Source organism: Tiliqua scincoides, chromosome 10 (assembly GCF_035046505.1).
Source record: "Tiliqua scincoides isolate rTilSci1 chromosome 10, rTilSci1.hap2, whole genome shotgun sequence".
NCBI classification, from domain to species: Eukaryota; Metazoa; Chordata; class Lepidosauria; order Squamata; family Scincidae; genus Tiliqua; species Tiliqua scincoides.
Window position 1 is genome coordinate 25,099,123 of NC_089830.1, and position 14,749 is coordinate 25,113,871.

A 14,749-nucleotide genomic window follows, 5' to 3' on the forward strand; every position below is an offset into this window, starting at 1 on the left:
AGCCTCTACCTTTAACCATTGTATAGAAGAGGGAATTTTAGCAGGTGCAGCTTTTTAAATCCTTCCATGTTGAGCTGCACCTGCCAAAATTCTCTCTTCTATACAATGGTTAAAGACAGAGGCACTCTGTCCCTATTTGCATCTGGTAACCCTACTATTTAAGAGTGCCATCCCACAACACTTTCTTGAGAGTAAAACCCATTGAAAACAATGGGAGTTACTTCTAAGTAGTCATGCACAAGATTGTGCAGTCAGTCCATAATTAGCACAAATTAACAACAGATGGGGTAAGAAATTTTATCCATCCCAAGAGCATAGTGCTCATAGGAGGTCAGCCCTGGAACCTCCCCCAACTCCTTATAATATGAAGATTCGTATTATATCTTGATATAAGCATCTCTCAATAGATGCATCTCTGAGTATAAACAAGAGCATTTCTGAGTATATAAAAAGTTCCTACCACTCACCACCTCAGCCCCTAAATGAGATCAGGGGATTAATCACATCTCAGTTGATTTCAGCCCCCAACGTAAGTGGGGCAAAGTTATTTATTTCATTTGTTTTCCACATTTTATAGCACCCTCCCTCCAAGGCAGCAATTTTCAACCTTTTTCATCTCTTGGCACACTGACAAGGTGCTAAAATTGCCAAGGCACACGGTTGGTATCTTGACCATCGACAAGGCACACCGTGTTGCTGGTAGGGGGCTCAAACCTCCCAGTGGCCCTACTAATAAATGACCCCCCCCAAACTCCTGCAGCACACCTGTGGACCATCTGCAGCACGCCAGGGTACCACAGCACAGTGGTTTGAAAATGGCTGTGCCAAGGAGTTCAGAGTGGTGCGCATGGTTCCTGCCCTCCTTTTGTCCCCACAACAACCCTGCGAGGGAGGCGAGGCAGAGAGTGACTAGACCAAGGTCACCCAGGCAGCTTCATGCCCATGGAAGGATCTGAACCTGGATCTTCCAGGTCTAAGTCCAGCTCCCTAACTGGCTCTCCCAGGACTGTGCAAGAGCCCCTTTCCCCATCTACCCCTCTCCTTCTCTCCCACCTCTTCAGGTGGGACCCTCATTTGCACCCCACCTACCTGCCCTCCAACTGCCTAAGCAGACCACACCCCCAAGGAGCAGAATGGGCGGGGCAAGCGACTCCCTTGCTCCGCCTCGTGCACAGACAGTTGGCTCCAAGCTCGAGAAAAGCGCAAGTGACCGAACTCCTTTTTCCCGCGCTCGGAGCAGCTGCCTGCGGAAAAGAGGAAGCCACTGGGCTGGCCACGCCCCTGCCTGGCAGGGATTGGGCGCGGAGGCAGCGCTGCACGCTGATTGGCTGCGGGAGTCTGGAGACTGTAGTGGAGGGGTGAGGCTGGCAAGTCCTGAGCCTAGAAGCAGGTGCTGGTGTAGGTGCTCTGGTGAGGGGTTTGGAGACATGTGTGTGCTAGGAGCGTGGATGCGCACGCACTCTCGCTCAGGTGTGTGTCTGTGTGTGTGTGTATATATATATATATATACACACACACACCTACCTACCTACCTGAGAGAGTGTGTATATATATGCTCTAGCTCAGGTGTGTGTTTTTATATATATATATATATACACACACACACACACACTCATTAACTCAGGTGTGTATGTATATATACATGTATACACACACTCTCACTCTAGCTCAAGTGTGTGTGTATGTATATATGATTGTATATATATACACACACAAGCTCAGGTGTGTGTGTAGCTCAGATGTGTGTATACACACACACAAGCAAGCTCAGGTGTGTGTGTATATATATTGTACACAATATATTGTACACACCTCTTGTACACTCCTGAGCTAGAGTGTGTGTACATCCATGCTCCTAGCTCAGGCATGTCTCCAAACCCCTCACCTGGAGCACCTGTACCTGCTTCCAGGCTCAGGGCTTGCCAGCCTCTCCCCTCCACTACAGTCTCCAAACTTTCACAGCCAATCAGCCTGCAGTGCTATGTGTGTACATACATGCGCGCGCGCGCACACACACACACACACTCACTCTCTCTCTCTCTCTCTCTCTCTCTCTATATATATATATATATATACACACACACACACACACCATCCAGAAAGCACATAGGAAGCCAGTTGATCCAAGTTTGGCTGCAGCCCAATGCACACTTACTCCCGAGTAAGCACTGCTGTGCAAGAGGAAAGTTCACTGTCCCTCTTCATTCCAGCACAGCATCTTTTCTAGTGGCTGTTTGCTGGAGTTTTCTTCTGCATCTTTTTTTTTATTGTGAGCCATTTGGGGACACGCAGTCATTTTAGTGATTTGATTTTTTTCCCCCCTGTAAACTGCTTCATGACCTTTTTTTGGTTGAATACTGGTACATTCTGGTAAATATTCTTAATGCTTGCTTAGGAGTAAATATGTTCAGAATTCCACTGTTAGAATGGGATAGGTTTTCCTCTTGGTGCATTTCCTGTTTGTTTCCTGTGCAGCTGAAAATGCACTCTGTGTGTGTGTGTGTGTGTGTGTGTGTGTGTGTGTGTGTGTGTGTGTGTGTGTTATTGGGGCATAGCAAGCCTGACCATGGGGCACATGATTTTTTTCCCCTCTTGTGTAAAGATTTTAGCTGCCCCCCCCCCTTACTGGGGGCTGGAATTTTTCACTGGACCCAAACCCTCTCTGCAGGTTGAGGTTGCAACACTTGGTCTTGGGGCACCTCCTGATGGAATGGAAAAGGTGGAGTATAGATATTTAAGATAAATACAGCATATCAAACATCATTGACCATGCATGAGTCTTGTCATTTGCACTCTATGAGCATTAAATTTATTATAGACGTGCAAGAACACAAAATGGCTTTTCCATACCCTTACAAATAAGGCATTTCAGTTCCTTTCATTGTGTGTTTGGCCCCCTCCATCATCAGTTGCACCTGTTGGCATTCCTGTTTCTTGTTGCTGAAGGTGCTAGGTTATCAGAGTGTGAAAATATGAACTCTTTCATTATTGTTACCACTTACAATTACCAAAACAATTATGCTTGTAAGTGCAAGAAAGGAAATGATAAAATATGGAGTCTTGTATGATTCTAACTGATTACAAGTATCAACACACTTATGATTTATGCAGTACGTATTGGAAAACAGGACAGTGGAAGCTGTGATCCAGTCCTTTGCTTGCTTTTGCTATGTCTGTTGCTTATCCATTTTTTTTATTTTTAATCAAAGCCAATGTAGTGGTTTGGGAAAAGAAAAACAATTGGGATGCATGTCGCCATGATCTGATTTTCTAGAGCGATTTAAACTTTAAAAAAATTCTATTCTAGCTTTTGCAGTCGTGATTTGCTCAACTATAATAATATAAATTCAACATCCCTGACAAAAGAGCTTCATCAATCTTTTGATAGCAATATTTGAACAAAGAAGGTCTTGTTTACATGTGATTATGAATACCATTTATTATCACTGTACTAATAAAAACTCAGACCATCAGTTCAGGGTATTAATAAATATTTTATTCAAGAGATCACAAAAGGTTAGAATGCTGAGATTAATTTTCAGACCCATTAATATTTCAGTGGGTCTGTTTAGCGTCCATCTCTCTCTCTCTCTCTCTCTCTCTGGCGTTAGGTCAGTCTTGACCAGATAATGCTTTAATCCAAGTTTTGAATTCACAACACCATCATCAGTTGCTCCCCATGGATGATCATGAAATACTAGATAATGCATTTTCTCCTCAAGCAGTCTATAATTTGTCTTCTGTGTCTTGGGAATATCACTATGTTCTTAACATTTGAATTAACTGGTTTGAATTGCTAGTCTTGGAACATGCAAAATAATGAAGAAAAGTGTACAGTACTTGAGATCATGTGCAGAGTAGCCTACCCTTTTTGCTGGCTAATGGGCATCAAGGAAGCATGGTCAAGAACAGATCACATTTTGCAGTACACAATTTTTAGAATTTGCAAATCTCCTCTCCCACTTTGTATAATAATATATGCATGATTTCCCCTGGGGGCTGGGGATAAGAATAAGCCCTCAGTTTGGCTGTACTTGTCCTAAGAGGCGACTAAACAGCCACCGGGTAGATGGGACTCGTTAGCCTGGGAAGGCAGCTCATCTGAGAGAAGGAAAACACTTATCCTAAACCTCCACTGCCTTGTGGCTACATCCAGTCATGGAAAAGGCTTCAGGAGTCAACCTTGAGGCAAAATCCGGAGCCGGAGTCCCTGAGGCAGTTCATGGCTGAACACAGTCACGTTCTGGCAACTCCTGTGATGCTGCTGGAACCAACCATACTGGCTTCTGCCTTTCCATTGGACCATTTCAGCGACATGGAGAGGGGGGATTTACTGCATGGGTAACAGTCTATCCTCCATATCTACCTTACCCAGGCTTCGCGCACTGGAGAGGACACTGTTCTGGAACCACTATTCAGAGTGCGATACCATAGTCTTCCAAGAAGGATGCCAACAACTGATTTGTATGATAATCCCTATCTATGATTCAGAGTGCCAGGATAGGCCCTGCTTCATGTTTCATTTGCATAGAAGTTCGGTGGTGGATATGTGGCAGAGGGCCTTTCAATATTAGTACCCAGACTCTAGAACACCTTGCCCCAAGGGACCTGGCTGGCTGTCTCCCTGAAAGTATATCACAATGGCAACTCCAACTTTTGTGGGAGCCTCACAGCAAAAGCCCTTCAAGGATCCTGCAGTGATGCGATGTCTTATGCTTTGGAAATTGTGTGCCCATGCCACTGACCTCATCCTTTCATCCCATGGTGTTGCTGGGAGTGGGAACTGGGCAGCGGGCAGACCTGCAGCTGTAGCGGTAGTGGTGAACAAGAACAGCCACTTGCCCCATGTCTAGCTTCCAGTTAACCAGGCAGTTGGATGGGAAATAATGCTCCTTTGCTTCTGTTTCTACAGTTCTGCTGCTGCTCCCCCACAACTGCCCAGCCAGTAAGCATAGGCTCTGGATTACTGGCTGGTAGTGGGGCAGCAGCAACATTTCACTGCTTCAGGGGTTGACCACCCATGGATGATGGGCTGTTGCATGAGAATGTACCCCTCTAGTGGAGTCCCCCTGCCTACAGATGCCATGCAGAGCCTGTTCTACTTTGTTGGCCTATGGCATGTGTTATGTATGGATCGAAATCCTGCATAACTGATTGGGCCAGACTTATGGCTGGCCAAACGGGTGATGGACTGAAATCCTACCATCCGATTGGCCCTCTAGTTAATGTAAGTTCTGGCCAATCAGGTGATGGATCAAAATCCTACCATCCGATTGGCCCTCTAGTTAAGATTCCAATTGCACCAATCACGGGAAGTCTGGGCGGAGTTAAAGGCTATAAAAAGCCAGGGGTTTGCCTTGTATTTCGCTAGGTTCGGTTCTGAAGATGGAATAAATGTATTGAGCTGTTATCACTATGCCTTCCTTTATTTGCATGGAACAACTATATAACACTGGCAACGAAGGTGGGATGCTATTCCTCCATGCTGAACAACGCTAGAACCAAGAGCTGATCCACTTAGAGCTGATTCACCACTGGGGAATTGTCGCTCCAGACAAAGAAAGAAGACCGGCTTCCATACGTCTGTTGAGCTGCCAGCATGACCACCCAAGGTCACATTGGGGAATTTGATCCAGTGTCCCCAGAGCTATGAGACACTTGTGCAGAATGTCTTGAGTTCTTCCTGGAGGCCAATGCAGTTAAAGATGCCGTCCTAAAGCAGGCCACCTTGCTCAGTGTCTGTGGCTCTGCCACTTTTGAAATCGCCCAGAATCTTGTGGCACCAGCAGAATTAAGGGATACCAGTTATAAGGATATTGTGGGCCTCCTGCAGAATCACTTCTCGCCCCAGCTGTCCTGTATTGCACGCTGCCATGCCTTCTACAAGCGAGATCAGGCTGCCAGTGAGTCTATTCCAGCTTACGTGTCCGTGCTTCGTCATCTTGCACGAAGATGTGAATTCCGAGAACTGGAAGAAATGCTTCTCGAACGGTTCATATGCAGCCTCCGGGACGAAAGGATTCAGAGGAAGCTCTTTGCGAAGGAAGAGCTGACCTTTGAAGAGGCTGTCAAGGAGGCGCTGGCGTTTGAAAAAGCAGAAGATGCAGCAAGGGAGATTCGTGCCTCTGGCAGCCCAGCCACAACTTGAAAAGCCGAGGCAGTCCACCATGAGGACACGGCCGCAGATCATTTGGAAGAAGGGGAGGTGCTACGAATTAATCGAGGTATGTCAAGACGCAATGATCACCAGGAACCACAAGCACCTAGACCCAGGGTCCGGCAGGCCTCCGATGTCTCTAACCAGGGCCCTTGTGCCAGCTGTGGGGAACCACATGAACGTCAGAGTTGCCGGTTCCATGATGTGACTTGCCAGGCCTGCGGAAAGAGGGGCCATATTGCCCTTGCTTGTCGCAGTAAGCCTTCTCAGGCTTCTCAGAGCCTTCTCAGAGCCAGAAAGTTCTTCAGGGGTCTGTCAGCCAGGAAGAGATCTACACTACTTCAGTACACCCCATCCAGAGCGTCTGGTTGCCAACCAAGGAAAAGATACAGGTGACAGTAGAAATTCAAGGATCTCCCTGCGTAATGGAAGTGGACTCCGGATCAGCGCTGTCTATTAGTTCTACAGAGACTTTTCGGCGCATTTGCCCTAGAAAGGGCCCCAGCCTGGAGCTGATTGGACTTTTGCTTACAGATTTTCAGGTTAACCGTGTTCCTGTTTGGGGTGCGGGTAAGTTTCAGGTTCGTTATAAGCACTTTGATGGGCTCCTGGATCTGGTGGTCACCAAGGACATCGCACCAGTCTCCTCGGCCTTGCATGGTTTGATCCTCTGGGCATCCAGGTGACTGGGGTCCAGAGTATCAGCAAATTTGACTTTGATGCAGTCTGCCAAGAGTTCGCCCAGGTCTTTGAGGGGACCCGTGGCTGTTACATTGGCCCCCTGGTCTCTCTGCACCTAGATCCAGCCGTCACGCCCATCCGCATGAAGGCACGGCGGGTTCCCTTTGCACTCAAGCCCAAGATAGACGAGGAACTGGATCGCCTTGTGGCTCAAGGGGTCTTAGAGCCAGTGCCACATGCACTCTGGGAGACTCCAATTGTTACCCCTCTCAAGCCTAATGGGGATGTGAGGATCTGTGCGGACTACAAATGTACAATCAACAAGGCTCTCCAGCAGCATGCGTACCCGGTGCCGGTCATCATCCATCTCCTCGCCTCCCTTGCAGGCTCCAAGGTTTTTGGAAAATTGGACTTAGCCCAGCCTTATCAGCAGTTGCCAGTGGATGATGACACAGCAGAAGCACAGACGATAGTTACCTACCGGGGTGCCTTTAGGGTCAAGCGCTTACAGTTTGGCATCTGTGTTGCACCAGGAATTTTTCAGGGCCTCATGGACACTCTCCTCAAAGGAATTCCCGGGGTCATTCCCTTCTTTGACGACGTGCTGATTGCCGGGGCATCAAATTTGGAATTCGACAGTCGCCTTCACGAGGTCCTTCACCGCTTCCAGTCTGCTGGACTTAAAGTAAAGAAAGAGAAGTGCATCTTGGGAACCCCAAAAGTTGAGTTCCTGGGATACCTCATCGATGCTAATGGTATCCATCCTGCACCAGAAAAGGTTTGAGCTATCATGAATGCCCCGACTCCAACCTCCAAGCAGGAGTTACAGGCATTTTAGGACTCCTGAACTTTTACCATTCCTTTTTGCCACATAAGGCAGCATTAGCAGAGCCACTCCATTGCCTCCTGGACAAGAGGACCCCCTGGGTCTGGGGCCGCAGCGAGGTTGCTGCCTTCCAAGAGGTAAAGAATTTACTCACTTCCAACTCTGTACTGGCTCACTTTGATGAGTCACTTCCTGTTGTCCTTGCATGCAACACCTCTCCATACGGTATTGGTGCAGTCCTCAGCCACACACTCCCAGATGGAAGAGAGGCTCCAGTAGCCTATTATTTGCGCACCTTGTCTCCTGCTGAACGGAATTATGCACAGATAGACAAAGAGGCTCTGGCTATAGTGGCGGGAATCAAAAAAATTCCATGACTATCTTTATGGTCGACAATTTTTGATATTGACGGACCATAAGCCTCTGCTGGGTCTTTTCGCCCCAGATAAACAGACACCACAGATTCTGTCTCCCCACACACATCCTGCATTGGTCCATATTCCTGGCAGCATATCAGTACTCCCTGAATTACAGGCCTGGCAAAGCAGTGGGCCATGCAAATGCCCTCAGTCGCCTTCTGCTGCCTGCTTATGGACCCGATCCGACTCCAGCACATGACATCATGCTCCTGGAATCACTCCCAGAACCTCTCCTCCATGCGTCAGATGTGGCTTCACAGTCGGCCAAGGACCGTATTCTTTCTCGTGTTCTCAACTGGGTGTGGAGCGGGTGGCCTACGGATCGCATGGACGCAGAGTTCACTGCATATAATAATAATAATAATAATAATAATAATAATAATAATAATAATAATAATAATAATATTTATATACCGCCTTTCTTGGTCTTTATTCAAGACTTTATTCAAGGCAGTTTACATAGGCAGGCTATTTAAATCCCCGTAGGGATTTTTACAGTTGAAAGAAGGTTCTATCTTTCAAGAACCATAACATTCAGATGTTTCTTTCGCCGCCTAGGGAGGTACGTGGGGCGGCGGCAAGAAATAGGGCCTTCTCAGTAGTGGCACCAATGCCATGGAACTCCCTTCCCCTTGACTTAAGAATGGCTCCCTCTCTTGAGACTTTTCGGCGAGGCCTGAAGACCCTTCTGTTTAAACAAGCCTTCTGAGTTCTCGGCCTTTTTAACATCTTTTTAACATCTTTTAATATTTTGTACAGGCCTGATTCTTTTATGACTTGCTGCTGCTCTATGCTCTTTTTACCTATTTTTATTCGAATTGCTTTTTTTTAATGATATGTGTTAATACGTTTTTATTTGTTTTAAATTATGTTTTTAATCTGTTGTAAGCTGCCTTGAGTCCCTTTGGGGAGAAAGGCGGGGTAAAAAATAAAGTTATTATTATTATTATTATCTGGTTTCACATTCTGGCCTCCATCCTCCCACGCTCAGAGCAGATGGAATAACTTGGCTCAGCTTGTCAGCTACTTCAAGTTTGCACGGTGCTGGTGGCCTCAAACTGGCAACCTTGAGGATGTTATCTTCAGGCAAATGGAGGCTCTACCCTCTAGACCAGACCTCCTGCCCGCCAGCACAAACTCTCAGCCCATAAGGGTTGCCTCCTCTAGGGAAGCCGGGTCATCATTCTGACTAAGCTCCGTCACCGGATCCTAGAAGCCCTACATGAAAACTATCCGGGCATCGTACAAATGAAGGCACTGGCCAGGAGCTACGTCTGGTGGCCCAGAATTGATGCGGCCATCGAAGAATGGGTGAATCGATGCAACACCTGCCAGGAGTCTCGGCCAGAAGCACCTAGAGCACCCGTACAACAGTGGGTCCACTCACACCCTGTGGTTCCGACTACATATAGACTTTGCAGAGCCCTTTCATGGACAAAATTTCTTCATTCTAGTGAACTCCTATACCAAATGGCTAGAAGTTGTCTCAGTAGCAGCTATGACATCCCGGGTAGTCATCAAGACTCTCTGCAAGATCTTTGCTACCCACGGCCTACCTGATCGTGTCTGATAAAGCTGCCCAGTTCACATCAGTAGAATTCAAGGAGTTCATTGGCAGGTATTTGATCCACCATGTGACATCAGCTCCCTTCCATCCATCCACGAATGGTCAAGCTGAACGCATGGTGAGAACCACAAAAGAAGCACTCACCCACATCATCCAGGGTGAGTGGGACCATCGGCTGGCAGCATTCCTTTTCAGCCAGTGAGTCACACCATGCACTGCCACAGGCCGCAGTCCAGTGGAACTTCTTATGGGCCTGCGCCTGACAACGTGTCTTGACCAGCTACACCCAGACAGGACTTCGGAAAGACCACCGACCTCTGAGATACAAGAGGGTGTTTGTGGGTTCAGCACAAGTGACCCAGTGTATGTACGGAACTATGTGAATGGTCCAGTGAATGATCCTAGCAACCGTCATTAGAATCACTGGCCCCATCTCATACGAGGTGGCCATTCCGGACAGCCGGACCCTCTGCCATCATGTGGACCAGATGTGTCGCCGCCTGGCTGACTCAGCACCCACCACACCTATTCAAGTCCCCAGTAGAGAGCATTAGGTCTTGCCACAATCTGGAGAGGCCATCAGTCCAGACGTGATATTGCAGGAACCAGAAACCTCCCTGGACTTATCTGAGCCACCAGATGTCAGCGCACCTATGAGGAGTCCCTCTGCCATAGATGTGCAAAACCCAGATCTGACTGAGGAACCAGAGGTCCTGATACTGACGCCGCACCATTCTTTGCGAATGCGAGTACGGCCCCGCCACTTACAGGACTATGTTGGTTAATCTTGAACTGTACTGGGGGGGGGGGGGAGTAACTTATGTATGTAAGTTATGCAGGATCGAAATCCTGCATAACTGATTAGCCCAGACTTATGGCTGGCCAATCGGGTGATGGATCAAAATCCTACCATCCAATTGGCCCTCTAGTTAATGTAAGTTCTGGCCAATTGGGTGATGGATTGAAGTCCTACCATCCGATTGGCCCTCTAGTTAATGTAAGTTCTGGCCAATTGGGTGATGGGTCGAAATCCTACCATCTGATTGGCCCTTTAGTTAAGGTTCCAATTGCACCAATCATGGGAAGTCTGGGCGGAGTTAAAGGTTATAAAAAGCCAGGGGTTTGCCTTGTATTTTGCTAGATTCAGTTCTGAAGATGGAATAAACGTATTGAGATGTTATCACTATGCCTTCCTTTATTCGCATGGACCCACTATATAACAGCATGTGCTCTCAAATATCCAATTTTCCTGCCTTCCCAACATGTTTTCCATTTGAAGCTATTAGCTCAGTGGAGTTGCAGTACCATCTAGTGGCCACTTTAGGTAGCACAAAAAATACTTCAATTTAATTTGAAGTATTTCAAATTACTGGCTTTACTACATCCTAAGTGAAATGCCTGTTTCTAGACATCCCAAGGTTGCAGAGGAGAGGAGGTTTGCAGTATTTTTTCCCCCTACATATATATATGATATCATAAAATACTGAAAATCACCTATCCTCACATATCATAATCACATATGATCTTAAGTGACCTGTACAATTAGTAAAAAGGCAAAGAGCTATGGCGACTCAGCAGCTTCAGTGTGGCAATTGGTTCATTTTGCTACGTGAACTGCTTTGAACTTTTTTTCTTTTTGTTGCTGAAAAGTGATATATAAGTATTCTTAACAATGGGTGCGAAGGTGTGTGAAGCAAGCCCTGTTCTGAAACATCTTCATCAAGGTGTTTGGTGTATGGATGAACAAAGCACTCTTCCCCATAAGGCAGGTGAACGTTACGCGGGGGGGGGGGGGGGCAAATCCACTGATCCTATATCTATGGTTTCAGGTATCCATGGATTGGGTCCACTGGGCCCCCCTTGCCTCCGATAGGTGGGGGGGTGTCCCCAGTTATCTGTGGTTTCACTTAACCATAGGAGGTTAACTTAATCATGGATACTGGGGCACACCTGTATTTCTAAAAATCACTTGTCTGAAATGAGTAGTGGCTATCACATGCACCTATATTAAAGCAGTGGTTCTCAAACCTTTTAGCACTGGGACGCACTTTTTACAATGACAACCTGTCAGGACTCCCCCCCCCCCCCAGAAGTGATATCATAGCCAGAACTGACATCATCAAGCAGGGAAATTTTTAACACCTGCATACAACCAAATCAAATTAATTAAATAAATTTAAAGTTTACAATGTCTAAAACTTTATTTAAAATTAAAAAGGAACCTCCTAATTCTCCCAATGATGATCTGTTTAAAAAGAAAAAAATAATTTCCAAACTTTCCAAAGGCTGCAATCCTATCCATACTTACCCAGGAGTAAGCCCTATTGACTATTATTGTTAAAAGTATATACATAATAGTCTGTTAAAAGTACAGATCTGTAATATTTCCCCAAACGCAGTCACATACCATGGTAGCATCAGGCCTAAGGTATTAAAAATACAATATGCATTGAAATGAATAGGGACCCACCTGAAATTGACTCACGACAATACCTGTAGTTTGCAAGGTAGTTGCTAATTGCCCTGGAAAGAGCTCAGCACCTGCAGTTTGCAAGGTCTAATTGCCCTGCAATGAGCTCAGCTTCTGCAGTTTGCAAGGTAGTTGCTAATTGCCCTGGAAAGAGCTCAGCCCATGCAGTTTGCAAGGTAGTTGCTACTGGTTGGCAACTTTCAGTCTCCAAAGACTATGGTATAAGCCTACAGCACCCAGTATTCCCAGGCGGTCTCCCATCCAAGTACTAACCAGGCCTTACCCTGCTTAGCTTCAGAGATCAGATGAGATTGGGCATGTGCAGGGTAACAGTTGCTGCCAGGTAGTTGCTAATTGCCCTGAAAAGAGCTCAGCTCCTGCAGTTTGCAAGCATGTGTACATATATGGAGATAAATGTTTGAGGGTCTTTTCCTGGTTATTGTCATAAATAAATGAGATAAAATATTATTTCTTTCTAGTTCTGCTTTTTTTAAAAGCCTGGTAAACCTAGTTGGGTCCTGATAGAGTGTTGTTTAGAAAAGTGGGTCCCGGCCCTAAAAAGTTTGGGAACCACTGTGTCAGAGAATATGTAGAGGTGTTAGAAAATGGTTTTGTTGCAAGGCCAAAGGGCCAACCCAAATGAGCAACAGGGTGAAAGTTCACAGGCTTTATTGAATTGTATACAATTGGCCCATGGGACTCTGGTCACAAAGCATGGGACCAGGATTGACTATTGTGTTTTAACTTTTATAATTTTTTTTACAGTTTTTTGTTTAAACATCTAGACGTTTCATTTGCTGAAGGTTTGACATCTTAAATGGTGGCACAACTTTAACAGGACAGAGATGATGATGATGATGATGATGATGATGATGATGATACAGGTATTTATATACTGCCTTTCTTGGTTTAATTCAAGGCGGTTTACATAGGCAGGCTGTTTAAATCCCTGTAGGGATTTTTACAATTAAAGAAAGGTTCTATCTTTCAAGAACCACACAACATTTCAGATGGAACTTTTGCCATCTGTTATCACTTTCTGGCCTCCTCCCACACAGGCTGACAGCAGCTCCTTCCAAAGAGCAGGTGGAATAACTCGGCTCAGCTTGTCAGCTGCTTCAAGGTCTCACCATTCAAGGTGCTGGTGGCATCGTGATATGATATGATATGATACATTTACATTCAAGATGGAGGAGAGGTGGGCAACAAGTGAGCACAAACATTGATTGGCTCTCATTTACATACAGGTGGAGTTTCATCTTCAAACTTTGCCAAAATTATACAATTTCCAACAATTCTTAAAACCGAGACAAGGCCATAAAGGCATTTATGCTAAAATTAATCATTTATGTAAATGTTTACAAGTTTAATGAACCAAATGTTTATGTTATGTTATGGGTGTTTATAGCTAAATTAGTTATTACTTTCTATGTTTAAGAAATAGGGGGAAATGTTATGTTTAGCATGCTTATATGTTTGGAACAAGAAAGCATTTTTGGTCTCTGTCTGCAAACAGCAGACAGGCCGTAAATCAGCAAAGGAATGTTTCTTGGCAAATTGCCAAAGCATCAGATAAAGAGAGCGCTTCATGAAAAAAGGGAGTATGAAGCTGGAATTTCCATCTTAGCTTAATTGCTAGTATGACAAATGATTTAAGCTTCTCTTGGAATCAAATTTACAGCCTTGTATATGCATACCAAAGCAACATACCTAAGCATCATAAGAAGTGCCAATGTTTGCATGCATTCATCAATATTTTAATAGTTATTACTTAAAAGTGTAAATTAATGTTAGTAGCAATATACGGTAGTTCAAAGTGAAATTTTAGCTGTTAGAATAGTTAAATCAAAGCATAAAATACACAGAAAGGGAAAAACTATTAAAGAGGCTTAAAGCCACAAGTCTGAAAATGTAATTCAGATGTAACCTTGAGAAAGCAAATGTCTGGCAGAAGTTAATTAACAAGGAGACACTAGAACTCTTATCTTAAGCAAAAGCATTCCAACTCTGTAGACTCAAGGTTCCACCTGTCACTTTAATTGGAACTAGAGAGTTACAATCTAAAGTGAGATTAGATACAACATACAGAGGAACTAGGGAGTAGCCAGGAAGTCAGATATCTCTTGGCACCAAGAAGTGAGAACTAAAGGTTATACACAGGTTAGAAACACTTTAATGAGGGAAAACTAGCAACATTAGATAAGAAAGGCCTTGGCAAAGACAGTAAATCTGTTGCCAATTAAAATAGAGTTTTCTAAGATACAGACACCTGCAGAAACAGCTGGACAGGAACAAGATAATAAAGTTGTCTATGAGAAAGCCCCTAATTAGCAAAACATTCCTGAGAGCCTCTGTCTGAGCTGAAAGCTGACAGGAGGGGCTGGATTTAATTAAAATAAATTGAAAGGTCTCTTAAAATCCTTTTTACAATAAGAAGTTAGTTTGTCTTGTATTAAATATAAGTTTATACCACTATACAAATCACATATAGAGAATCACACATAGAATAGAGGGAAAGACCAAAGGCTTAGTTTAAACAGAGGTTAACAGAAAGCCCACAGTGATTGATGAGACCAGACAGAAGGAATTTAGAAAGATAATGCTGGTAGTTCTATCAAGGACAGAGATA

At 45.0% G+C, this 14,749-nt stretch overlaps 1 protein-coding gene across 1 annotated transcript in view; it reads left to right on the top strand.

Annotated features, from left to right (window-relative positions):
• The first annotated feature begins 1,133 nt into the window (after positions 1–1,133).
• LOC136661089 (uncharacterized) overlaps positions 1,134–14,749 on the top strand; it is a 45,089-nt gene continuing 31,473 nt past the window's right edge. Inside the window, exons 1-7 of the mRNA XM_066638109.1 lie at positions 1,134–1,358; positions 5,771–6,084; positions 6,700–6,727; positions 6,840–7,616; positions 7,715–7,801; positions 9,251–9,394; positions 9,598–9,808. Coding sequence (XP_066494206.1) covers positions 1,134–1,358; positions 5,771–6,084; positions 6,700–6,727; positions 6,840–7,616; positions 7,715–7,801; positions 9,251–9,394; positions 9,598–9,808 — 1,786 coding nt within the window. The remainder of the gene's footprint in view (positions 1,359–5,770; positions 6,085–6,699; positions 6,728–6,839; positions 7,617–7,714; positions 7,802–9,250; positions 9,395–9,597; positions 9,809–14,749) is intronic.